Source organism: Jatropha curcas, chromosome 3 (assembly GCF_041381405.1).
Source record: "Jatropha curcas cultivar XTBG-Jc1 chromosome 3, XTBG_Jcur_1.0, whole genome shotgun sequence".
Taxonomy (NCBI): Eukaryota; Viridiplantae; Streptophyta; class Magnoliopsida; order Malpighiales; family Euphorbiaceae; genus Jatropha; species Jatropha curcas.
The window spans coordinates 31,051,343-31,076,261 of NC_143153.1; the positions used below are offsets into that span (position 1 = coordinate 31,051,343).

At 34.1% G+C, this 24,919-nt stretch overlaps 4 protein-coding genes and 1 long non-coding RNA gene across 10 annotated transcripts; 1 reads left to right on the forward strand and 4 right to left on the reverse strand.

Annotated features, from left to right (window-relative positions):
- The first annotated feature begins 43 nt into the window (after positions 1-43).
- EMB2757 (Transducin/WD40 repeat-like superfamily protein) lies at positions 44-5,888 on the forward strand. Of its 5 annotated transcripts, none has more exons than XM_012223798.3 (14): positions 44-59; positions 168-294; positions 383-452; positions 558-629; positions 745-801; positions 1,026-1,234; positions 1,450-1,505; positions 1,603-1,693; positions 2,603-2,669; positions 3,163-3,245; positions 3,320-3,411; positions 3,955-4,061; positions 4,529-4,592; positions 5,488-5,888. In XM_012223798.3, exons 3-14 carry the CDS (start codon positions 391-393, stop codon positions 5,584-5,586), a joined length of 1,059 nt encoding a protein of 352 aa, XP_012079188.1. In that variant the 5' UTR covers positions 44-59; positions 168-294; positions 383-390; the 3' UTR covers positions 5,587-5,888. The 5 variants fall into 5 exon arrangements, 4 of the variants coding, with proteins under 4 accessions (XP_012079188.1, XP_089575239.1, XP_089575240.1 ...); XR_001047132.4 differs by lacking the exon at positions 44-59 and adding an exon at positions 4,781-4,856 and having other exon boundaries at positions 66-294; positions 383-445; XM_089719113.1 differs by lacking the exon at positions 44-59 and having other exon boundaries at positions 66-294; positions 383-445.
- Positions 5,889-7,666: 1,778 nt separating this feature from the next.
- Positions 7,667-9,383, reverse strand: LOC110008655 (peroxidase 10). The gene is made up of 4 exons (XM_020681533.3): positions 9,125-9,383; positions 8,610-8,792; positions 8,345-8,510; positions 7,667-8,239 (listed from the first exon to the last, which is right to left on the reverse strand). Exons 1-4 carry the CDS (start codon positions 9,341-9,343, stop codon positions 7,833-7,835), a joined length of 975 nt encoding a protein of 324 aa, XP_020537192.1. The 5' UTR covers positions 9,344-9,383; the 3' UTR covers positions 7,667-7,832.
- Positions 9,384-11,250: 1,867 nt separating this feature from the next.
- Positions 11,251-11,942, reverse strand: LOC105639670 (uncharacterized). The gene is made up of 2 exons (XR_001047131.4): positions 11,557-11,942; positions 11,251-11,447 (listed from the first exon to the last, which is right to left on the reverse strand). It is a non-coding gene; the product is annotated as an uncharacterized LOC105639670 (long non-coding RNA).
- Positions 11,943-12,621: 679 nt separating this feature from the next.
- Positions 12,622-18,069, reverse strand: LOC105639671 (mitogen-activated protein kinase kinase kinase 5). 2 transcript variants are annotated; one of them, XM_012223794.4, is made up of 11 exons: positions 17,125-18,069; positions 15,917-16,537; positions 15,753-15,840; positions 15,382-15,444; positions 15,117-15,280; positions 14,945-15,020; positions 14,599-14,658; positions 14,399-14,524; positions 13,486-13,689; positions 13,342-13,400; positions 12,622-13,202 (listed from the first exon to the last, which is right to left on the reverse strand). In XM_012223794.4, the coding sequence occupies exons 1-11, from the start codon at positions 17,676-17,678 to the stop codon at positions 13,010-13,012; spliced, it is 2,208 nt and encodes a 735-aa protein (XP_012079184.1). In that variant the 5' UTR covers positions 17,679-18,069; the 3' UTR covers positions 12,622-13,009. The 2 variants fall into 2 exon arrangements, with proteins under 2 accessions (XP_012079184.1, XP_012079185.1); XM_012223795.4 differs by having other exon boundaries at positions 13,060-13,228.
- A 2,846-nt stretch (positions 18,070-20,915) lies between these two features.
- Positions 20,916-24,164, reverse strand: LOC105639669 (Ribosomal protein L25/Gln-tRNA synthetase, anti-codon-binding domain-containing protein). Its single transcript, XM_012223792.4, has 3 exons — positions 23,687-24,164; positions 23,463-23,592; positions 20,916-21,522 (listed from the first exon to the last, which is right to left on the reverse strand). Exons 1-3 carry the CDS (start codon positions 24,071-24,073, stop codon positions 21,284-21,286), a joined length of 756 nt encoding a protein of 251 aa, XP_012079182.1. The 5' UTR covers positions 24,074-24,164; the 3' UTR covers positions 20,916-21,283.
- Between the last annotated feature and the right edge of the window lie 755 nt (positions 24,165-24,919).

Sequence of the window (24,919 nt, forward strand, 5' to 3'; positions counted from 1 at the left end):
TCTCTGTATTTTTGCTAACTTCATTCCGTCTGCGACTCTTCTCATTTTTCAGAATTTCAGTAAGTTTTTAATGTCACCATGTTTTGTAATTTGCTTTCATGTTGACTGTTATGTTTGTAACTTAATTTTTCTGATCTTTTTGGTTTGTTTTTGAGCATGTGTTACAGTTTTGCAGCATATAAGCGTGAATATGAGTAAGAGGCCGCCGCCTGATCCTATCGCTGTACTAAGAGGCCATCGAGCTTCTGTGATGGACGTTTGTTTCCATTCATCTAATTCTATACTATTCACCGGGTAACAATTCCTTAGTTTTTTATTCGACTATTATTTTGTAGCCTTTGCCTTCATGAATTTGAGTCAAATTTTATGACTGATTCTACAGTTCAGCTGATGGTGAGTTGCGAATTTGGGATACGCATCAACATCGAACGGTCTCATCTGCTTGGTATTCAGTTAAGAATTGTAATGGGTTCTTATAGTTTTTGCTTCGATTCCTTTGTTTGTGTAGAATGTTTGAAATTTCATGATGAATTTTTTTGTGTGCATTTTGGTTGAAGGGTGCATAGTGCAGCTCATGGAATTATTTCTGTTGCCAGTAGTCCTGTGATAGGCACTGACAAAGTTATCAGGTGATTTTGATGTATTTCTCATTGTTTGACCCTTTTAGATTATGTCAAGGATTCATCTAAAGCGGGTTTATCAGCTAAGGGGCTTTTTTGTTTTGTTTTGTTTTGATGCTTGTAGTCAGGGTAGAGATGGAACTATTAAGGTTTGGGATATCAAAGAGGGAGGTCTTTCCAGGTAATTGAGATTTTGGATGGTTGATTTTTTATCAGAGATATAGTTTTTGTTTCTTATTATATCAAATAATTCATCAAGCAATGTTAGTCATGGATTAATCAAATGGTTGGAGTGAATAGCTGTATTGCGGTAATCAGATGTCTGCTTTTTACTTCATTAAAATTATTATCAAACATTGACTATGGTATTATTTACCTAATTTCGCCTTACCTTTTACTTGATAGGGTTCCTGCACTTACTGTCAAGACAAACTCATACCATTTCTGCAAGCTTTCTTTAGTGAAGAAGCCTTCTGGTAGTAATGGGAAGCAAAATGAAGAGCCTAGTCACCGCTATAAGGAGGTGGCTACACAATCTATTGATGAAAAAAATTTGTATGATAGAGAAGAAAAGCACAAAGAAGATTCTGTGAATTGTTCTAGCACCTTTGAAGGTATGCTCAAATTTTACAATGTAGATGTTTGGGACTACCATTGACTCCTATTGCTTATAACATGAGATGCCATTGTTTTGCCATTTGTATTTGTCTTGATAACAATCATTGCAATGTTGTTTCTCTTCATATTTTTAATGGATATTTGTATTGCTTTTGCTGTTATTGCTGCAAAATTCACTAAGTATGAGCTTTAAATCTTACTCTATTTTCAGATGATGGTAATGATGGACCAAAGTGTGTTGCCATAGCAGGGGAACAGTCTTCTGAGGTCAGCATGCATCTTTAGGACCATTTCTGCTGGACCTGTAGTTTCTCGTATTTGGGTTTCTAGTTGCTCATAAGTGCTATTTACATGATATGCAAAGGTTGAGGTCTGGGATCTTAATACAGCAGAGAAGATTTTGCGATTACCTCAAAATGGCTCTGGCGGTTCACCAAGTTCTACCAACAAAAGAGGTTTGTTTCTGACATTATATCATGATACTAGTCTTTAGGTATTATTAGTAAAACAAATAGGCAACTCGGTACTGGTTTAATCTGTTGTTTCTAGAATAATTAATGCTAGAGTGAGGATCCTAATGGACCTTTAGCTTTAGTTGGTGTAATTGTTTGCTGAATATCTTCTTCCAAAACTGTGCACTGGCATTGCTCTATTCCTTCATACATATCTTGTTGGCAATGATTTCCTAACTTGTTCATTTTTAAAGAAAAAATTAGCTGAAGGGGCCACATGTAGTTGTAAACTGCAAATCAAGGAACTATACATGATTCTTTGATTTTCCAACATGGAGATGATTTTGAGAGTTCGTAAAATTTGGTGGAATTGCTTGCATGGTAGATTATGAGTTTTTCATCTCAAGTTTGTGCAAATATCTCAAATTTGTATCTTGTTTATCAAGTAGTCAGTTACTATCAGACAAACAATTTTCTTATGTTTGGCTAGTTTTTTCTATTGATATGGACCACTGCATCTAATAAAAGATTCCTGATTATAATGTCTCCTTAAGCACATTGGTGGGATTAAAGTCCTTTTTGCCTCTCATTAAGGTGGGAGAAATTACATGTATTTTATTTTGTTCCATAAGGAGTTGAAACTATACTATAATTTGCATATTTCTCAAGCATATGTGCATATCTATGGGATATAAGGTCATATTATAGTCATCAAAAAACAAAGAGAGGGATGAAGCAAACTGCAGTTGGTGCTTCCAGTAGAGGAACACCCAGGAAAAGAAATGACATTCTTTGCATGTCATCTAAAGAAGGACGAGTAAGCAATAAGAATGGTGATCTTTGTAAGAAATTCCTGATATGATGCATAGAAATTTCAGGACATTCAAACTTGTAACTTGGTGTTCATCGCAGGGATGTGCATGGCTGTTCAAGTATTCCTACCATCAGAGTCACAGGGATTTCTAAATGTCTTGGCTGGGTATGTACTTTTCTTGTTCTTCTTCTTGGAATTTTGCATCTTTGTAGTTTTACAACATGCAGGTGGTACCGCTATTGTTGTTGCAGACATAGGATAACTAGTACTTCTATTTTTAATTAATATTTAATAAAATGTTTCATTCCCATATATGGGGCTTGTAAAAGTAGAAGTAGAACTCATTATTGTGGTAACCGTTGCTTTCTTCAGTTATTCATTTAGTATGCAATAACATAGTTATTCATGCTCCCATTTTATCCCTCTCTTTTAATATTGTAGCATGTGTAGTGTTTAGCTAACTAATGAAATATTCTTTTAGTATCAACTATAAAATTTATCTCCTTTAGGTCCTTGGTATTTTAAACCTTAAGCCACTATCTAACAAAGGGATATTTTATCTCACAAGTTGAGGTGGACTGTTTCATTGATTGTCAAAAGTAAGTTCCATTTCCGTGCAGTTCGCTGTGATTGTGTTCCTTTTTCGCACATGTGGCAGATACGAGGATGGTTCTATGCTTTGGTGGGATATGCGAAAACCAAGTATTCCTCTAACTTCTGTAAAGTTTCATATAGAGCCAGGTGAGACCCTCAATTTAGAGACGAAGCATTTTGTTCCTCCCAAAAAGTTGGTCATTTTAGTGTTCTGTTTGCAGTTCTAAGCCTATGCATCGACGGTTTGTGCAAGGGGGGTATCTCTGGGGCTGCTGATGATAAAATTGTGTTATTTAGCTTAGATCTTGCCATGGTAATTTTCATGACTTAAATTTATATACTTGTATAATCTTTGCTGGTTACTTACATGTTAAAGTGAAGACCAAAAAAGTCGGATAGCTATTAGCCTATCACATATGACCCTTAATGTTAACACCTAAGTTTATTTGCAAGTTATAATTTTATTTGGATTTGCTGACCTATGGCAAGATTTTGTAGTTGCGTCTACCAGTCGATGATTGGCATATGGTTCCAATTATTTTTTTTCCTTATTTTTTCTTTAAGTTGAAAAAATAATAAATTTTTTTTTCGCTTGTTTTGTCAAGCACATTAGAATATGAGCAAGTGGCCAAATTTTCTTCTAAAAGTGATTAGTTTTCTCCCTACATGCCCTTCATGCCTTTTTCTCATTTGTCATTAATATTGGTGTAGACCTGATACCATAGGAAAGATATCAACTTTTCTTCTTCATCTTTGTCTTCCTGTTTTTCTAAAGAAACTTGAGTTGCTGTTGTCTGCTTCCTATTTGATGCATTACCTTTTTAGTTCGTGATAAACTAGCTATTATTGGACATAGGGTTCTTGCATGATCAAGAAAGAGATTACCTTGGAACGACCTGGTGTATCAGGCACCTCAATTAGAGCAGATGACAAAATTGCCGCAACTGCTGGGTGGGATCACAGGTTTGTACAACCAGTTTGTTGTCTGAGTAAGCTTTCTTTTTGGTGGTTTTGTGGGAGTTCATAAGCAATTATAGTCTTAATTTAATGGTGTTATTATCTTAGCTTTGTTTACTGTAGAAGAGCATGCATATGATTCACTCTGTTTTCAATTTATTGAACTTGAAATCCTTGCTTTAACGAGAATCATCCTCTGTTCTGATGATGATTGGTTTTTCATTCAATTGATCTGTTCAGTAACATTGTAATGAAATGCTTTTTGTAAGTACTAGGTTATGCAATATTACTTCCAATAATTACCTGTGGCAAAATGTGGGAGAGCTTGAAGAATAACTTCTCAAACCAGCTTAGAGAGAGAGAGAGAGAGAGAGAGAGAGAGAGAGAGAGAGAGAGAGAGAGAGAGAATAAGAATAATTTCAAATTTGAACTATTCATTGTCATGGTTATCTCATTTGTTCCTTTGATGGCAGAGTCAGGATATATAATTACCGCAAAGGAAATGCTTTGGCCATTCTGAAGTACCACCATGCTACGGTATCTTATTACCCTTTTAACCTAGTGTGTGATAATAGTTGTTATTACTCTCACCTTACTAATTGGAATATTTTGTCCTCCATATGCTTTATTTCTTCACGTGACTCTATATCAACTACAAAAAAGAAATTATCGTTTTCATGGTATATGTGTCTTCCCTGTATCCTGTTTATTTTTGTTTTCCGCAGTTGCTTAGGCATGGGTGCATATGATTGTTAGATATTTCTTGCTTCAATGCTTGCCTTAGCAGAGTTGCTGAACTTGGTAACTACGTAATTGAATTCTTTCTTCTTCACTAACTTCTTTTAGTGGATGGAATTGCTTTTGCTGTGTACATATTATTTTCTGCATAAGTCGTGCCTGGTTGAACATGTCAAGCATGTAAAAGAATGTTGTTGTTCTTGTTTATTTAGATTGTTATTTTATGTCTTCCATTTGCATATATATAATTGTGCATTATGATAAAGCTGCTATCATATGGTATTAGATCTGTTTTGATCCTTAAACTCCTAAGGATTCATCTTTATTGGCCTGTGATTTGAAGTTTCCCGATTATTTGGTTTTAGCCTTTTGAGAATAACTCAAGGCAAATTGAAGCATTGTTGATGTCCCTCGAGCTTTACCCTTAGCATTTCTGTTCATAGTGGTTTAATCACATTTTGGCAGTAGTACATAGGACCAAGTGAGAGGGAAAAAAAATAAACAAAGCGAGGAAATCATATGGCACTTAAGATATTATAACTTGGATTCCTTCTATCCACCAAGATGCAAATACAGGTTTCTCATCTTGAAAAAGATTAAACTTGGTTCTGAGCAGTTGTCTGATTTTAATACTCTACACTTTTGAAAATGTTCTTGGTAGATATCTCTAACTTTAAATTTTCAATTATTGCAGTGTAATGCGGTCTCATATTCACCTGATTGTAAGTTAATGGCATCTGCCTCAGAAGACTCTACAGTTGCACTGTGGGAACTGTATCCTCCTCAAACTTGAAGTAATAGAATGTTCATTGATACTAATTGGCACGTAGCTGGGTTCTGATAAGATCAGCATATACGATTCCTCATCCTGCTTTCGGCATCAAGTTGCTGAATAGTTCTAGTGTCACGTCCTTCGAGGGGCTGTTTCAATTCCATGAAGAAAATTATAGAAGCAAGTGTACTGTAGGCTTTGATCCTTGAACTTGTTTTAAGTTATGTAAATTAACATGTTTCTTTCTTTCTTTCTTTCTTTCTTTCTTTCAATGGTAGGTGTTTCTTATAATGCAACTGCTATTTTAACGTTTTTTCTTTTTAGCTTTGGACTAAATTGTCTTCTGTTCAAAATAAGTCAATGATAAAATCGCTCTTAGGTGCATGTATTGTCGTTTTTATGTGCATCGGGCCAGTCGTTTTGAGCGAGTGGCATATCTGGTTTTACCTAGCGACAGAACGAAGAGATTAGGCAGAGTTACTCTTACCAATTTCTTGTTCCATTTCTCAGGTGGAGGCCAAAATCAAGAATATTTCTTATCAATTTCCCGCTGGACTTTAATTTTCTCCCTTACTTCTGTTTGTTTTCAGAAAATAATTTCTCTTTAAAAAATATTTTCTAAATAATTTATTATTTATTGTTTGATTTCAATATTGAAAATTATGACTATAAAAAAAGTTTAAAATTATATAATCTTATAAAATTTTTTGTTAGATATGAGAAAAAAATGTATAAAAATGATAAATTTTTGTGATTGTTGATGCTATTTAGCATACATCGGCAATGGTTATTAAAGATTTTGGTATATTAATATGTATTTATAAAATTATAATAAATTTATCAATGTTTTTCTCTTTTAAAAAGAGTAATCATTTTTTATCTGAAAAAAGGTAATCATTTTCTTTTAAAATCATTTAATTTTACTTCAATCAGAAAAATATTTTAAACTGATTTTTTTGAACACTCTAAACATTAAAAATTAAAAAAAAAAAAATTGTCAGATAAGTTATTAACCGAAAACAAATAGAGCAGAGAAAATGAATATTATGATTTCATCTGACCTCCACTATTCCTGTGAGGGCTAAATATTTAATTTCATAGGGATCTTCTTGATTGTATAGTTTTGTTGCTTATTAATTAGTAATATTCCATTTTTCATTTTCTTATTAGTACATCATACAAATGATGCAACGGGGAAAGCTAAGCCAGAAACTAGGATGGAAAAAGCCAACTATAACATACCAAAAGCCAAGAACGTCTCTTTCTCAGGCCAATATTAATCTGTTATACCTATTACTTGCAATGAGAAAAAACCTTTGAAACAAAATGGATTCTTCTGATGAAGATAGAAGAACAAGAAGAAAGAAAAGGGAATTGGAACAGAATCATCAGAAAACTTTGCAGCCTAAGATGGCAGAATTAGTAGAGATAAAGGGAAGACTGAAATCAAATCTTGCTTCGATTTCAGAGCTCGAATCAGAGCTTGAGGCAACAAATACAATCATCAGATCCAAAATCGACAGAGAAATCAGGGCAAAGAAAATAATTAATGAAATAAGTGAAGTTTTGCATGAAGAACGCAAGCAATTGGAATTGATCAAACAAGAAAAGGAGAAAGAGAGAAGAGAGAGATCGAAAATGAAACAAGTACTTAGGATGAGAAGACATACTCTAAAAACATTACAAGCTACACTTCAAGCTGTAAAAATAGAATCAGAAGCTTTTAATGTATCAGCAGCAGAAGCACTTGGGTATATAAACAATTCGACAATTCATAACAGGAATGTTGAACTTACCGCAGAAGAATATTTTGCTTTAACCGAAAAGGCAAAAGAGGAAACAACACTTGCCGAGTGGCGGGTTTCGCTTTTCTTGAAACAGAAACTTGCAGCTGAAGTAAATAGAAACTTGGTTTTATCAAGATTGAAAGAACTAAAGAGAAAGAAAAGTAAAGAAAAAGAGGAAACTGAAGATGGGGATATCATTAAAGAGGTAGAAGAAGAACAAATTCCTGTTAGAGTAGAAGCTCGAGCCAAAGTAACTGATAACTCCAACCAGAAATTAGGAACGAAGAAGAGAAGATCAAGAAACGGTAAAAAAGTAGGCAAGAAAAAGACACCATCCATTTTAATTCAAGTAAGAAGGTTTCTTATGCGAAGCATTATGAGATTGTTTCGATAATAGACTCCTGCTTTTCAAGAATCTTGAATTAAGAAAGAGCAGAGTACAACGATTTGATTTATTTACATTACAATAACACTAGGCTACTAGTTCTTGAACCTGCAATTTTTTCTGATCTCTCCATTCTGTCCTGTAATTACACCAATGCCACCCATCTTGACCATTGATGCTCCAAAATCCCTGGAAAACCAGTAAGGGAATTTGCTGTAGTAACTGACCAATGAAGCAGTTGTATTGCTGCCCATTAGAGCTTGGTCTGATTGGAGAAGCCCAGAATTGTTCATAAGAAGCTTGTAATAGAGATTATCAAATTTGGAGGAAGTAGAATCCAAAGAAGCTAAATTTGTATCAGAATCATCTTGGTTTGGACACAAACTTTGTAGATTTTGTAGAAATGATGTGTCTAGTGCTGGATCAGGTTTGCCAGAACCACCGAAGTTGAAGAGTCTCGGTTTGAATGTGAAGCACTGAGCAAACCCAAGACTGTGTCCACCTGTATTTAGAAAATACAATAATTTTATGTGAGATTGAAATTTTTTTTTTTCATATTCAAGACAAAAAATATTATCATTTTTAGTTTCTTGTGAATTAAATTAACCTGAAAGCACAACAACATCCTTCAATTCAAGACCCTTTGAGGTAAATTTTGCAGTGATGTTCTCTAGAGGCTCAAAAGGTGATGGAAGCTGTTCGTTAGCATCACTTCGACTTGCTGTTAGGCCATCTCTCCTACCCAAAGGTACGTTCCAGTATGGGCCTCCAGTCTGAGAATGGTAAATTAGAAAATACACACACAAAAAGAAAAAAGAAGATTGATTTCACAATTCATGTGATATCCAATCATCAAGGACAATGCTCCTTACAAGATAAACAGCCTCCCTTGCTGCTAATGTTAGTGTATCAGCACAAGAAACAGTAGCAGGACAAGCTTTCTCCAAATTAGCCTTAATATTGTCAATAACCTCAAATCCTCTAGCTGAATTTCGATTAGGGAATGCATTTTTCTCTCCATCATCTCCATCAAGTAGCACAGAACCATCACATCCCTATATAAACCAGAAAAAACAAAATCTGGTTTCAATTTCTTGTATGGAAAAAATAGTAAGACCATTGAGAAACTTGGTTATAGAAAATAAAGACTTAAAAAATACCCCAATCTTTTCACATTTTTTTCAATTTTACCTTATACAGTTCTCCCAATCACATTTTAATTCAAATTTCAATGTCAATTATATGTAAGTTGCAAGAAAATCAGAATAGTTATCACATTATGCAAGAAAAAGTATAGGGTAAAATTGAAAAGACGCGAAAAAATGGAAATATTTTTAATCGTTAGTTAAAAAAATAAAGGGAAAATAGATGGATTTGATAAAATTACATTAACAAAACAATCATGAAAGTGAAGCCTCAAAAGAGAGGCTGCCATTCTTGTATCATTTGCCATAGCAGACCAAACACCATATCGAACAATTCTGGTCAAATTAGGACAAGAATAATCATAGAATTTATAGTCAAGTTGCGAGAAAACAAAAGGAAACAAAGAAAACAAGCAAAAAAAGTGAATAAATGGAAGTTTATAGGAGTAATTATGCTTCATTTCTTGAAATCTAAATTCTTAACTATAGCTAGTAGTGTTAAGTGACAAGCGGTAGCAAGAAGGAACAAGCTATTTATAGACTTAAATATGTCTTTTTCAATGAGTTTGGTATAATTCCATAAGTCTAGGTCAATGGGAGAAGAACTTAGCAAGCTCCACTATACACAGTGGCAAAAAAATTGAAAAAATTATATATAATGAAAAAAAAAAAAAAAAAAATAGAGAGAGCTAGCTCTCTTGAGTGTAATTAGTGATTTGGTGATGCATTCCACCTTGAAAAGTATCGTATGGTGACTTTGTTTATTCTCTCAAATTTGACTTAAGTCGTTGCATGCGAAGACAAAGTGCAATTAAAGAGATGTTGAAGCTCTTTCAGGTGTAGACTTTAGAGTTTAGATACTTTTATTTTATGATTCCATTATTGGAGATAAGCCTTAGCCAACAATGATTTTTCAATAAAAAATAATGAATAATTTAAAGTTATTCATATTTCATATTTCTAAAAATGCTTTCTGAGTTAATAGTTTAATAATCGAATGTCTGTCTCATAATATGTCAGGTCAAAGGTTCAACCATAGATATTCTATTCTCATAAAAAAGAAATTATTAAAAAAGTCAACAGATAATCTCTATAAGGTCAAAGAATTCTATTTTTAAAAAAACACTCAGAGAAACATCCCACTAATCCTGAAATGAGATTAGTCTTGAAAAAGTATCGTATGCTCATAGGGGAAAATTATATATTTTCAGAAAATAATAATAATATATATAATGATAATGAAGTGGTTTAGAATTACTGAATTATCTATAGGGTAAGTGGAGTACATTGAGAATGCATAATGGGGGCTGGTGAAATGGATCCATCACTGACTGACCAATTATCAATAAACCATTAAACCCCAAAATGGAAAATAAAAGGACATTTAATAGTGTTCACTGGCCAATACAATTGTTTGGGAGGTGGGGGAGTTCAACTTTGATCTCCTCAAAGCACACTATCTATATAAAAAGCAAAATGGAATTTTTATTCTTTTTACTTATATTGTCTTGTTAAAATATCACCTAAGAGGCAACTGCTGGGGAAGGTATAATCCATACATTTAGAAGAGTTTTAATACTTTTCTTAAATTATTTTGCATTATCAGTAATAAGAAATATATAAGTATAACCACTCTTTATTGGTAGAATATAATTAAGAACATAATTATATAATTATAATTGTAATTACCATTATTTTTCTAATACAAATAAATTAGACTATTTATTTATTTATTTAATTTTTTTATTAGTTTTCACATACTAAACTAAGACCTTGTTCAGCAAAAATTTCCATGTATTAGCGTTTTGCTAGAATACCTAATTTGCCGTCAAGGTCTAAGTTGACTATCTTGATAATAATAATAATAGTAATAGCAACAGTTAATTCATTGACATTAAAGTGGTTGAAACCCTCTTATAACTGAAATTCTTTACTGATTAAATCACCAAACTTTATTTGAGAAGTGGAATTTTGGAATCCTGGAATGGTTACAAACGACATGTAGTTTTATTGTGGATCCAAACGGGCGGATGTGCAGGGCCAACGAACAAGCGACCGCCCATTCAAATTTTAGAACATGTTGCGAGAAGCCCTAACAAGTATGTATGACGCAAATAAATTTAATAAAGCAATTGCGTAAACTAAAAAACAATAAGCGCAGATAGCTGATTCTAGAATAGCAGATGGTAAAAAGTCCATCAATCTTAAACGAAACAAAAGCATTGCAGCAAACGACACACACGTTAAAAGCAAATGAAAATTATACCCAGGCGTCGAACGACAGATGGTTTAATTTTGGGATTAATCGAGTCGAAACGAATTAACAAAACCGAAAACAGAAAAATTTTAAAAAAGTGAAACTACACAATTTTTCTTCAGCTAATTAAATTAAAATTCCAATAAATCCATAAGAAACCAGTTTCTCCAAACGGTGACATTATACATATTCATGGGCCATGGCGAGTAAGAGATAGAATAGAATATTCTAAAAGTTTATTCTCTCAGCAGAAATTACAGCACAAGTAATCAAAGCAGCTTTCTGTGCAATCATAAAAGCAAGAACAACTGCAAATCCCCAAAAACCAAACAAACAATAATAAATACACGTTACATGTAGAAATAAGCAAATCAAAATTAAAAATAATTAAAAAAAAAAAAAACAGTACGGAATTACCATTCGTTGATAACTTTGTCCTGTTCATCTTCTCCAGACTGGCAATTCCTCCCTATCGCCTGTGTTGCTGGTGGCTCCATTTCTCTCTTTCTCTTTGCTGTCGTTTTCTTTCTCTAGAAAATGATGGAAATGGAATGCTTATGAGGAAGAAGAGAGGAAGAGCCGTAATGGAAAGAAAGAAAGAAACAAAGGCCGGTTATGGGATCACGTGATTGCACATTAGTTGCGTTTTTGTTTTTATTTGATGAGAAACAGAGAAAGTAACAAGACCAATAAAAATTCTTTATTATTATTATTTTTTTTTTGGAAAGGATCTTTATTAATGTTTTATTAGTAGAAAAATCATGCATTAACTTAAAGTTGACCACTTGACGATGACTCAAACAGACAGATTAGAAACAGATGATGATGGCCTAATCACTATCACTTTTTTAGAGGAGAATGTCTTTTGAGTCCCACACAAACACCTACACTAGGTTTGGACCGTTGGGTGGGATTTCCCCGATGCTATCCAAGGGTCAAAGATCCTTTATAGTTCAAAGTTCAAACCCAAAATAAATCCAAATTTTGCAAATTTAGAAGTCGGACCACTCAATTCCCAAATTTGATTCGTGCTGGTTTCCTACTACTAGATATATACTCGTAATTTATTTTTTCGTATTCCCTCCATCTCATAATAATATTCATATAAATTAAGAAAATATAATTTTTATAGTTAAAATTGTGCATTTTTGGTATAATATCCTTATTTGATAGTATTAGATGACTTTCTCTATTATAATTAGAAATTCTAAAATACTCCTTAAATATCCTTCTGCACCAAATACTATGCTAAACAATTTAACGATGTTCTATTCCAACTTCACAAGCAAAATTATAATTTGCCAACCCCTTTTGACTAATCCTTTCTTTCAAGCAAACATAGCAGCATAATAGCTTCAAATTTCAAAGATCAAAACGACACTTATTCCATTCAACTTCAACTGGTAAAAGAGTTTACGACAGCCTGAAAAATTCACTGAAAACTACTCGGCGTCATTTTTGTCACACGAAACTCCCTTTGGCTAGATTGGTAACTTGAACCTTATCATTTTCTTCTCAAAATACATTTTAACTCCAAAAAATTGGAGTCAGAGAATATTATCTTGGAAAATATACATATAAATGAACTTTTGTAATTTCTGAAGCTCTAGATCAGTTAAAAAGTATACAAAATCTGCTACTAGAATCCCAGGTTCAGAACATATTCCCAGGACGAAAAAAAGACTTTGAATCTTCAGGAGGCAATGTTGACAAAGAAGAGGCAAACCACTTGCCACTGAAACAACCTATTGCCGGCGGTCATCCACTAGAGCCTATGAAGGTTAATAATTTCAACATCCTTCATTTAAGCTGTGTTATAGCATAGCCCGTGAAGGAACAAGCAGATGTTCTTCAACTTCTCTCTGTTATCTTAAGTATGATTAGTTTTCCCACCCGATTTAATTAAGTTGGGAATAGATGAAGATGAGCTAGCATGAGTTCTTTGACCCGTGCACAGAGGAGATAATGTCGGAAGAACCTCAAGAGTAGAGCGCGGAGAATAGCAAGGGGCTGCTGTTGTTGTTAAGTTGGAAGTTTCATAATGAGATCGCTGGGCAGTCACGCTGAAGAAAAAGAATAATGCATGAAGCTGGAGCCATGCAAGAGTAACAACCACCGATTTCAAAATGCATTTAACTCTAGGAGTCAAGAAATGGAAAGGGGTAGGTCAAGAGGGCAACATGGAAAGTAGTAACTATTTACCTGTCAGGAGCCACCTTTCCCTTTGCACCTTGTGAGATTGACAACTGATCAAGCTTATCCTGCCAATGCAATGTGAAATATAATACAAACTGCTAATATATATTTCAAGAAAGAATAAAGTAAAGAATGGTATTCATATTTTACCATTGTCCCATTAATTGACTGGGTAGAAGATGGAACATCGACTTGTTGTGAGTTTTTCAACCAACGATGTTCCAATAACATGCTTGCTGATGCCCTTTCTGCAGGATTTCTTTGAAAGCAGCATCGTAGAAAATCCTTGCCCTCAAACGATAATGTTTCAGGTATTGGTGGAGTATCCTTCAGAACCTTAAACATGGCTGCTGCCTGCATAGTGTAATAGAATTTCAAATATTCAGTTAACAGGAAAAAATTGTCACATACTATGCACATATCAAATCCGTAAGTCGCATAACCACAGTTTTTTCCTCTCCATCACCATGAACTTTGTATAGTGGTACTTGACTATAAAAGAAGACAGATTTGTACTTTCATCAGGCAATAATCTAGAAGAAATATTAAGCATATTCATCATCATACAAATCTATAACCAATCTTATTTGCCAAAGATCCATCCTGATCCAATGGGCAGGGTATGTTATGCAGAGACTGGCAGACTTGCACATTAGATAGAAATTACTAAGTTTTAATCACTGGATTTAGTGACAACATCCATTTAGTTGATTAACAGAAAAAAATCTTAGATATACTAGTCTTTTTTTTTTTTTTTTTTTTGGCGTCTCACTTGCTATTAAAAAAAAATTCAATTGTACTAACCACTAAAACTGCATGCCACAGATTCACTCCGATCAAAAAATTTGCAATAACAGTTCAGTTGGCACACTGAGAGAGTTTATCAATTTTGACAGGGGATCTGAAATAGATCCTACATTCTAATGTTTCTGGTCTCTTTTTGCACTCAAAAAATTGCAAGGATGTAGACTGTATAGAGAGAGGGATATCTCGTATGTTATACTTCCAAGTCAGAGTTAAGAATATAGTCGATAAAGAACATGGCAAAAACGCTGGTGCTTACCCCCTCATAATCACTCCAAGGAGGTTTTCCAGTGAACATTTCAATAATAGTACAACCCAGACTCCAAATATCAACAGCAAGTGCAAGATCAGAGCTGGCATCTTTCTGCATTACAGCTTGCATAAGCTGCAGAGGAGACATTGATATCAGAGTAGGAAAGCTATCAACCATCACATATTTATTTAGCAACATAAAGGTACCTCTGGAGCCATCCAGTATGGACTTCCCTTCAAAGAAAGTTCAGCTGCTTGTCCAGTAAGCTGCAAGAAAAAAATAGTTCAACATTTTATGAGCCTAGTGTGAGACAGAATTCACAATGTGAATATTGAAGAAATCATACATTGGATTTTACTATATCTTTACGGGTAAAACAAGAACAGAACACAGTGAGCTAATGGGATGCAACTCAAGATGGTTATGAAAGAATATCCTAACATACAGTTATTGCCACAAACTTAAATTCAAGCTAGATTCTATAGGTAGACCATATGCAGGAGTTCATGCAGCCAAAAGGTATTTTAGAAAAACGCACAACCTAGTACTCACATGTTTCGACATCCCGAAGTCAGCAAGCTTAACAACACCAGATGCATCAACTAGCAAATTAGCCCCTTTTATATCCCTGTATAATAAACCAGGAAAAACGGAATTATTTATGAGAGAAAAAAAAATATCATTGATTCCTGAAAGGTCACTCAAATGACACATATTCCAGTACCTGTGTATTGTCTTCATACTATGCAAGTAGGCTAACCCAAAAAGAATGTGGCGAGTAAAACTTCGAACAACATTTTCTGTTATGGCTCCACAATGTTCACGGACATATTTATTGATTGAACCGGGGTGAACATACTCTAGATATATATAGAAATGGTCCTCAACCTGCATACAAATGAAATTATTAATTCAACATCTTAAGAATAAACTAACATGGCAGACAATGGAATCGGAAACCAAAAAGGTGCCACTCAAAAGCTACTCACTATTTCACTACCATAATACTGCACAATGTTTGGATGCTTTAGTTGGCTGAGAATTTTGATTTCCTGAAACAACGGAGAGAGTAAGAAAAGAAGGGGAGGGTATGAAACCTAAAAGATAATTCAATGAAGTATGCTATGTCAACAAAATGAAAAATATATTAAAGCAAAACCTTTACAACATAAAATCATCTACATGTCATGAACCTACACAAAAAAGTTAGACATACATTGATACTTATCAACCGAAAGGTGGTGCATAATATCAAGAACAAAGGCTAAGAAGAAATGCTTGACCACTTGATGAGTTTAAGAAGAAAGAGGATGAGAAGAAATAATCTGCATATGAATTCAAAACAGCTGCGGTGACTAACCTGTTCTAATTGCTTTATACACTCTGCGGATTTTGGGTCATCTGGAAATATGTCGACTTCCTTCATTGCACATAATGCCCCAGTTTCCCTGTTGGAAATGAGAAACTGCGATTAGCGTTATTGCTGAAAGGAAGCGAGCCTTGAGAAATACAGAGTTTCCATACCTGTTGCTGGCAACGTAAACACTACCAAATGTGCCCCGTCCAATAAGCTTTCCCTTCTGCCACCGACTTTTCAAGGGCATGGAATCTGCTTTGGCAATAACTTGAGGGATAGGAGTTGATGTTGAAAGCCTGGCTGCTCCAGGAGGAAGAGGTAATGGGTGGACCTCTACATTAGCACTACTTTCCCGCCCTGGAGTTAAGATTTCAATTGACAACCTCCCAGGTAATGGTGATGCAGGCCCGTTTGGACTTTTAGGGTTCCAGCGGGGACTTCTATTTGGTGGACTATGAAGGGGAGAATTATCAGTACTAAATGCACTGTAATCAAAGAAAGCTGGAGGAGGAAACCCTGGTATATCTAATGTTGCCATTTCTGGTGCAGACCAGACTTGATTTCCTCTAGCAATCATTTGATAGTAAGGTAAAAAATCAGCAGCAGTACTTAATCTTTGTGGGCTGACTGTGGGACTTGCAAACGGACTAGTAGGTGCACTCCTAGTGGGAACATTGGCCTTGAAGTTCTCTGCATAATTATCCACAATAAAATCTGGATGCACCTTTCCATGTGACCTTATATCTAGAGGCTCCACCATCTTCCTCGTGTCTCGGCCAACAAATACACTGTAGCAGTACATGATTTTAACAAAGAAAATTCAATGACGAAAAACAAGTCATCATTGCAGACATATTTGACGGGAAAAATATATATATAAGTGAGGAATGAAAATGGAGGAATTGCCACAACAGATGCAGAATGCGTGAAATGTTCACCGTATAGCATTGAAAGGTCAATAAAGAAGTCATTTAGAACCTGCAGTGCAAGCATGTACTGAAAGAATTTACATCGCAACCAAAAGACGATTCCCCAAAAAACAAAGCTCGAATGCTTACAATTTTTCACTAACAGAACGTGATACAATCCTAGAGCAACACTATACGACAATTCATAATAAAATAAAATAATAAAAAAAAACACATGATTTTTTTTTTCTACGCCATTAATTTTAGAGAGACAATTAATATTCAATCAATCAAACCCCAAATAATTCTTTCTTGGTACGATATTAAAATGTTTATAAATCAATTTGCAAGAAATTTTACAAAAAAAAAAAAAAAAAAAAAAAATCCATAATCAATTTCAATTTTAAAATTCTATCCAACCAAATGAATGGAAAAAAAGAGTCTGGATATATATATATATAAAGAACCTTGCAATTGGAGAATTCGAAGAAGATAATCCATCTCCCGCGCCATCATTCCTCTCTCTTTCTCTCTCTCTCAAACCGTCTCGATCCCTCTCCTTATTCCCGTCTCCAGAATTCGAACTCTCACGCAACGGTAACGGCAAGGGTAACGGTACAGGCACTGACGTTGACAACCGAGATGGAACAGCAGAGGAAGAACCACTCGGCGACCGCGAAAGCTGAACAGCCTCAGAGGAATCAGATTGAGGCTTCACGGCGTTAGTAGAAGCCGCTTGGCCTTGTCCACGCGTCGATGTACTCTCATGTTCCGCCAACTGACGAAGCTTCCTGTGACGTAGTAGCCTAGGCGCACCTCCGAAGCGTAAACCTAACGGACCGCCTCGAAGATAGCTCCGGCTATGTTTTTTAAGAGAGAAAGCAGCATCAGCGGCTGAGGAAGAAGAAGAAGAGGAAGATAAAGTAGGGTTAGGAGAAGAAGAAGAAGAAGCGGAAGAGAAAGGATTAGACGACGACGACGAAGATGACGACGAGAAGGAAATGTTTTGAAGCCAACGCATAGCGAGATATGGAAGCAATAAAGATCATGATTCGCAGCCTCCCTCTAATAATAATTACCGGTCAAAAAAACTGGAAGGAATTGAATCCGTTGAAAATGAAAGCAGAAAGAAATGGAAGCCGAACACGAAGGTGAGGGAAAATCCATCTGCAGAGAACGAAATCGTAGTCCCAAACGCGGTGCAGAATGTAATCCCACTCCAAACGAAAAAGAAAGAGAGGAAAAAGGTCAAAGTTATGATTGATGATAATCAAGTCAAGGCCTTCTTTTTTCTTTTCTTTATGTTTGTTTTTTTTCTTCCCTCCGTCTCTCTGGAAGGGAAGGGAAGCGAAGGGAGGGAAAGAGAGTGTGAATTCTGTTAGGAACTGTTTGTAGGAATTCCGTTGATTTTTTTGTTCTACCATTTTAGAATTAGATTGTTTTACTAGAAATAAAACTATTTGATGGAACGGAATAAAAGTTGTATAATAATCGGTATTTGTGTCGCGTATCCGTACAGTTCTTATGCAGTGACGTGGCGATGCCAATTCATCTATTTTTGTTTTTTTTTTTTCCTAGGCTAATAGTAGTTTTTTTTTTCCAATTAACAAATAACAAATATTGTTATTTATGTTATAATGAGGATTAATTAGAAGTTAAATGTAAGAGTTAATAACAAAAATTCCTGTTTTTTTTGTTTATTTTTACTTGTAACTAAAATAATGCTTATTTATGTGTTGCTTATAAAAAAAATATAATGCTTTTTATCACTTTTCAAATTTAATATGCGATAATTTTATCTGAATCGACAACTCATTGACAACTTATTGAATTAAATAATTAAAAATAATATATATTATCATTTTATAATTGCAAGAGTCAATTTTTATCTTTTCATTCAATAAATGTTATAAGTAAAAGAAATTTATTTCTTATTAAAAAAAATTTAACTTATGAGATTAAATTAATAGTAGCTTACTAATTCAACTCAGACAAATAAATTTATGTTGTTGTTATCTAATTGGATAAGCTGAAAATCATATATATAAATTATCAATATCACAAATTAACTAACCTTTTAATCTACAAACAAATTTCTAATGTGATGGATTGGTTGATGACCTAAAAGGATATTTAATATTTTTATTTTACTTCATGTATAAATATATTATTTTTTGAGTTGGTATCATTTACAATATAATATAATAATTATACATAGTTAGTTAGACCTAATTGATTAACTCAAGGTTGTTGTGTGTGGATATTAATATTCTGTTTGTGCATGAAATTTTATCAATTGTATGATTTATTTATTTAACATATATAACTTTAAAGAAGGACAAAAATGTTGTGTGAATGTCAAAAGTTTATGTATTATTTTTATCTATCTTAAAACAATTGTAGCACTATTAATATTAAATTATATTGTTTAAAAAAATGCAACATAAATGACTTTTTTTTTTATTTGGATAAATTCACATAGTGTATTAAATTTGATTTGAAATGTTTTATAGTTGGAGGTATTATGAATATGCTATTTTACTTTTCTAGAACTAGAACATTGATAGTTCCTTTCAAAAAAAAAAAAAAAAAGAACAACAATAGTGCAACTTGTAGAGGTAGTGCTTAACATATCATGTGTAATTATCAAAATAAAGTTATATTAGATTTGTAATGTAAGTAAATTAAATAAAATAAAGATAATCTTGAAAGTATGTTAATTATATAAATTACCACTTTATATAATTTTTTTTTAACTTTACTTTATTTGATGTAAAACTGTTAATTCATAATCTTAATTTATAAAAAAAAAAATTACAAAAACAAAGTAGATTTTTTATTATATTTAGCAATTTTTAAACATACAAGCCTAATGATCAGCAAGACATATATATATATATATATATATATATATATATATATATATAAACTTTTTAGGGAGAGAAATTTAAAAAAAAAAAAATCCAATTGGTTTTTAAGTTTGAAGTTGTGCATAAGGTGGTCAAAAATTAAGATTGTAAGAGTGGCACAAGTGGATTGACATGGATCTTAATTAGATATATTGATGGGGACATTATATGCTTCATCTGGTTAACAAGGTGAAAGGAATCATTAAAGAACATTACCAACAATATATATATATATATATATATATGAGATTTGACTTTAACAATACAGTCAAATAATAAGTGGTGTCATAAGAACATTATTTGTCCTTTAAAGGGATAGGTGGGTGGAATTGAATCCTTATTTTTAGATATTAACTTAAAAATTGAATTTTCTTAATAAAATCAAAATTGTATACTTCATGTCAATAGTTAATTTTCTTTTATTAGTAATAACATAAATATTTGACTGGGTATATTAATATAGGTGTAATTGACCAAAAATACGAAAGCCATTGTCAAACAATCAGATCGACGCAGAACATAAGAGGACTTCTCTGCCTTTGTCACTTTCGCCAACTCCCATTTATTGCTCCAATCCAATCCAAGGCAGAGTCAATGGTCAACTGGCCAAGGAAACTACAAAAAAACCACGTGGACATGTTCAAGATATCCCGTCAGAAGGATGGAGCCATCAAATAAAATATTATTTTGGTAATTTATAAATTTTTGTATTTGCTATTTTTATTTTGTATTATTATTGGTATTCAGATTTTTATATCTTACAAAGTCTGAAAATTCAATACATAGGATGTATTATCAAATTATTGCAATTAGAATTAGGAATCTAAAAATTGGCTTTTGGTGTGAAAAAGAGCAATTTATGTGATTTTTGTTTTTCCCCAAAAGATATTCTTTACAAGGTGCAATTGGTAATTCCACTACATCACATAAACAAAAACATCAAAGATGCCATGAAAAAGCTTTATGATTATAGATTCTATAATAGAAAAGAAAGACATAATTTCATTTACCAAGAAAACCCATGAAGTCAAAACATGGATCATAGTCATATAAGTTGTTCTTTTTCTTGATTATATTATTTAAATTGACTCTCATTTAATAGGCTAGAAAATGTCTTCCAGAGAATTTGCAAATAAAGACAGCTCATTATTGAAGCGGCACCCAGCTTCATAGACCTAACCTGATTTCAGCATTTCTATATGCTGATCGGCCGGCAAGCTTGACCATTTAACACTTCAGGTCTAAGCTGAATCAATGCTGGCTTTCTGACTGACTAATTTTTTTTACGTTTCAAGCCTGACAAAAATGAAAGGAAAATATAGAAAGGAAGCTGGAATATCAAAGAAGACTTTCTAGATCAAATAAATGTAACAAATTTAATTCTCATATGTAGATCAAAATTCTGTTGAAAGGAACAACATAAGTGGTGAAGAGCCACCTCAAATCTTGCATGTTTCATTTAATACATGGACTATTATTCAGTAAGCGGTTTTCTTTCAGTACAACTGCCTCATAAAGTGAGGCTCAAAGCAGTATTTTATAACATGCTAATGAGAATATCCGATTCGTGCATGTCAAATTATGCTCCAAAGACTAACATCATTGACCGATTTGGAAAACCCAATGCACCATGGCCTTAACCGAGCGAAAGTAAAAAAATTATTATTCCAATGCTTCTCCTTTTCAGGCTTACTGAATCTCCAGAAATTGCTGATGTTCATTCCTGTGCTGGTTCTTGTGCTGGTTCTGGGCTAAACAAGTCCGTTGATGCAATCTTACATATAGGCATGTTCTCATTCTTACTCAGAAGCTTTAGTGATGGATGAACCTCAACGTCCGTCATTAACACACTTTCTCCAATATCTATTTTGCTCAGATCCACCTCAATTTTCGGAGGAATGTGTTCAGCTGGACAAAGAAATTTCAGATTATTCCTTATCCTCTTTAACTGTCCCCCTGTTTTGGCATAAAAAGTAGAGTGAGATATTTACTTGACAGATAGGAATATGTTAATTGAGCTTCCAGTGAGAAGAGAAAAAACTATAACAAATCTATTATATGCTACTATGTCATCTCAACTCTTCCCCCCCAATCTGATATTATGGTGCCGGTATAGACCGGGATTCCGTTATGATCCAATTCTGGCCGGTAATAAAATTGTAGATCGTTAGACACCTATTAATTCCTAGAAATTCCCATATTTAGCTAATTAATGTATTACATACACCAACTGAAACTGAGAGAAAAACCAAGGATAATAAATTGAACAGGATCAAAATAGCTGGATGGCATCCATTTATAGTCAACTAGATAACATTCACATTATATTCTATACAGAAATGGAATATGAGAAACCATCAAAGTAATTCCACTTATAATTGATGCCATTTTCTGTTATTACCTTGCTACCTAAGGTTAGGATAAACTACTTACTCGTGTGGCATGCTACCCAAACATGGACGGCATCGCTAACAATTAAGATCAATTGCCAACCTACAAACCTATTTCATACAGAACAACGGATGAAAAATGACGATTAATTTTTTTTTTTTCTCCGAGACCTTTGGACACAAAAATGCTAACAAATGTCCACGTAAAGCTATGCTGCCTTGTTTTGTGATGAGGACAAACAATCATGGATGGCATGGGTTCCTAGTTAAATGAAGTCGGACATTAGATTACATATCTCCATAAAGTTGCTAATTTTCTGAAAAATCCAAAATGCAGTATCTTTAGTAGTATATTTTGTGGTAACGATTAGAGACGAAGGAGATCTACCTAGGAAAGAGAAAAGAAACCAGAGATAAGACATCAGCCTATGAAAGAGAACAAGAAGGGGCAAGAATACATGTATCCCACAACACACAAAAGCATGAAGAAGGCACACAAGAGCACTATGGTCCTTTTCTTTATTTTATGTCAACCATTCCTAACTAGTCACAATGAGTTACAGGGAGCTCAATGGAATAGAAATCATGTAACATTCTGACATTCCCCTTTTACTTCCTTCTTCACTTAAAGACTGCTAATTATTGCCCATGACACTGTTCACATAACAGTGGACAATCTGCGTGTTACCATCACTGTTTCAATATACCATCTGAAACCCTAATTTGAATGCTGTCAGAAATTTCAGCAAACTAATTCTCCCGCTCCAGTGGAAAAGACAGCACCAGTTCATCCTAAAACCTGAGCAGAAACTCCAATTCAGTCAATAAAACTTCAACCTTTTCTTCAATTTCCGCACCTCAATATCTAGTTTGAAACTCTACAAACCACCACAAGTGTGATATTAGCAAATCTGTCATGTGTCAGGCATATTGTATGCATATATAACACTTCAATAATGGAGTTTCACTATCTAACTCAAATGTTAGCTAACATGGGAAAGTGTATTCATTTGGCTCGCCTAAGTTTGTAGATTCATTTTTAAAACACCTCGTTCTTTATGGACATGTGCTACAAAAGCAGACCTAAGGAACACATCCAATCAATCATTCTCAAGAAACGTTCTCCATTAGCTAATAAATAATCATCTCTAATAGAAATAATAATGATTAATACCAGATTTTTTAAAATGACAGCATAAGTAATTCACTTATAACTAATGCTACACCCACAAAGCACAGCACAAGAAAAATCATGTTAATACTTTTGAAATTAAATCCAAAATTTCTCCAGTTAACTCGTCCTAGAGGAAGCCATAACTTGAATCAAGCCATTTCGCATTTTAATCTCATAAAATTTCAGAAAGGGTTAGCAAGTAACTTCCAAAACCCAAATATCACATTGACTATATGGAGACAAAACGCTATTCGCAACTAATCCAAATTCTGAACTTAAAAAAAAATCATAAAACACAAGGAATTAAGGATTAAAAAGAAAAACAAAAATACCTTTCTTGAGACCAGGACAATCTTCTTCTCCCCTGAAAACAATGGGCACATCAACTTTCAACTGAGTTCCTTCATCGGCCCAAACAAACACCAAATTCAATATCGTTCCAGTCTCCTCATCCCTATGTATCTATATTACAGCAACCCGAATTTTTTTTAGTTAGCATTTAGAGAAAGCAACAATTTAAATTAATCAAAAAGTTAAGGTAAAGTTATAGCCTTGCCTTGATGGGTAAAATGGTTCCAGAATCAAGAACCTCCGAAGACCCGGACCCGGCGCGGATCTGGAGGCGGAAGGTGGTGGAGCAGAAAAAGGGAAGTTCAACAGATTTAAGAATGGAATGAATCTGCTTCCTCTCAGTAGTCAGCAGCTGCTTTCTCGAGATTGATCGAGAGCTAGGATTTTTATCTAAAAGGCCTTGAGATAAAACCACTGCCGGTATTCTTCCTTGTAATCTATCTCGAGCAGATACTCGACTACCAGTGAACTCTCGGGGAATGGCTTGGATAGTGTGGTAAAGAGAAGATTGTGAGTATAATGATTGTAATCGGAGCGGTAGTGGTGATGGAGATTGAACCACCGTTCTTAGGCTTCGCCACCACTTGGCCATGGCGTTTCCGGCGTATCAACTAGCCAAATGACAAGGACGAGGGTTTCTGAGCTTTCAGTTTTGGGGTTTAAGGGCACGGAGCATGTTTCATTTGGGCTTATGTTATTAAATTTTGGATCTTTTTATCGGTTTTTCGTTTTTAAGATATTGGGCCATTAAATTGTTAAATTTACAGTTTTTAGGCCCATTTAAACTTTTGGAGTTACCATAATGACCTTATATCATAATAAGGCAGTCAGCTTAATCAAAATGAACCAAAAATTTTCTTTTAAATGTCATAGTAGGCAAAGCAGTTAGGGGATTTTATAGGGACTTTTATAGAATATGACCCAAAAGTATGTGTTGATTACGATAATGAAAAGTTTATGAGAATGAAGGTTGTGTTGGACATTAGAAAGCCATTGAAGAGAAGGAAAAGATTGGTTGATGATAGTAACTTAATGTTTTATGTTCGGTTCAGATATGAAAAGATGAAAACATTTTGTTATCTCTGTGGAATCATTGGACACACAGATAATTTTTGTGAACTGCGATTGAAGAAGAGACCGGATGAACTGATTATGGCTTGGGATGAGAGTTTGAGGGCTAAACCTCGCCGAAGATCACAGCCGGTGAGCAGCTGGATACGGAATAGGGAAGGAGGATTTATCGGCGCAAATCAAGGAAATTTGAATGAGGAAAATCTGGATAGGAATCAAATTATATCACGTGATTATAGGAAGCATCTTATTTCTGGTCAACTATATTTGAGTATGGGCAATTCACAAGAAAAGATGGACTGTGATTTAGATGGTGATGAAGTGGGGCCAGGTACATCTCATCCCATTGACTTAAATGAAGACATGC

Excerpts from the sequence above, each read along its gene's own strand:
- EMB2757 (XM_089719113.1), top strand. The coding sequence starts at position 191 with ATGAGTAAGAGGCCGCCGCCTGATCCTATCGCTGTACTAAGAGGCCAT. Across the intron at positions 1,506-1,602 it reads CAGGGGAACAGTCTTCTGAG|GTTGAGGTCTGGGATCTTAA; the intron begins GTCAGCATGCAT and ends TGATATGCAAAG. Across the intron at positions 2,670-3,162 it reads TTTCTAAATGTCTTGGCTGG|ATACGAGGATGGTTCTATGC; the intron begins GTATGTACTTTT and ends CACATGTGGCAG.
- LOC105639669 (XM_012223792.4), bottom strand. The coding sequence starts at position 24,073 with ATGGCCAAGTGGTGGCGAAGCCTAAGAACGGTGGTTCAATCTCCATCA. Across the intron at positions 23,593-23,686 it reads GAACCATTTTACCCATCAAG|ATACATAGGGATGAGGAGAC; the intron begins GCAAGGCTATAA and ends GCTGTAATATAG. Across the intron at positions 21,523-23,462 it reads TTGTCCTGGTCTCAAGAAAG|GGGGACAGTTAAAGAGGATA; the intron begins GTATTTTTGTTT and ends ATGCCAAAACAG.
- LOC105639671 (XM_012223794.4), bottom strand. The coding sequence starts at position 17,678 with ATGCGTTGGCTTCAAAACATTTCCTTCTCGTCGTCATCTTCGTCGTCG. Across the intron at positions 15,281-15,381 it reads AGTATTATGGTAGTGAAATA|GTTGAGGACCATTTCTATAT; the intron begins GTGAGTAGCTTT and ends ATTTGTATGCAG. Across the intron at positions 13,401-13,485 it reads AGTCAATTAATGGGACAATG|GATAAGCTTGATCAGTTGTC; the intron begins GTAAAATATGAA and ends TTGCATTGGCAG.
- LOC110008655 (XM_020681533.3), bottom strand. The coding sequence starts at position 9,343 with ATGAAGCATAATTACTCCTATAAACTTCCATTTATTCACTTTTTTTGC. Across the intron at positions 8,793-9,124 it reads TTCATGATTGTTTTGTTAAT|GGATGTGATGGTTCTGTGCT; the intron begins GTAATTTTATCA and ends TGGTTTATATAG. Across the intron at positions 8,240-8,344 it reads GGATGTTGTTGTGCTTTCAG|GTGGACACAGTCTTGGGTTT; the intron begins GTTAATTTAATT and ends TTCTAAATACAG.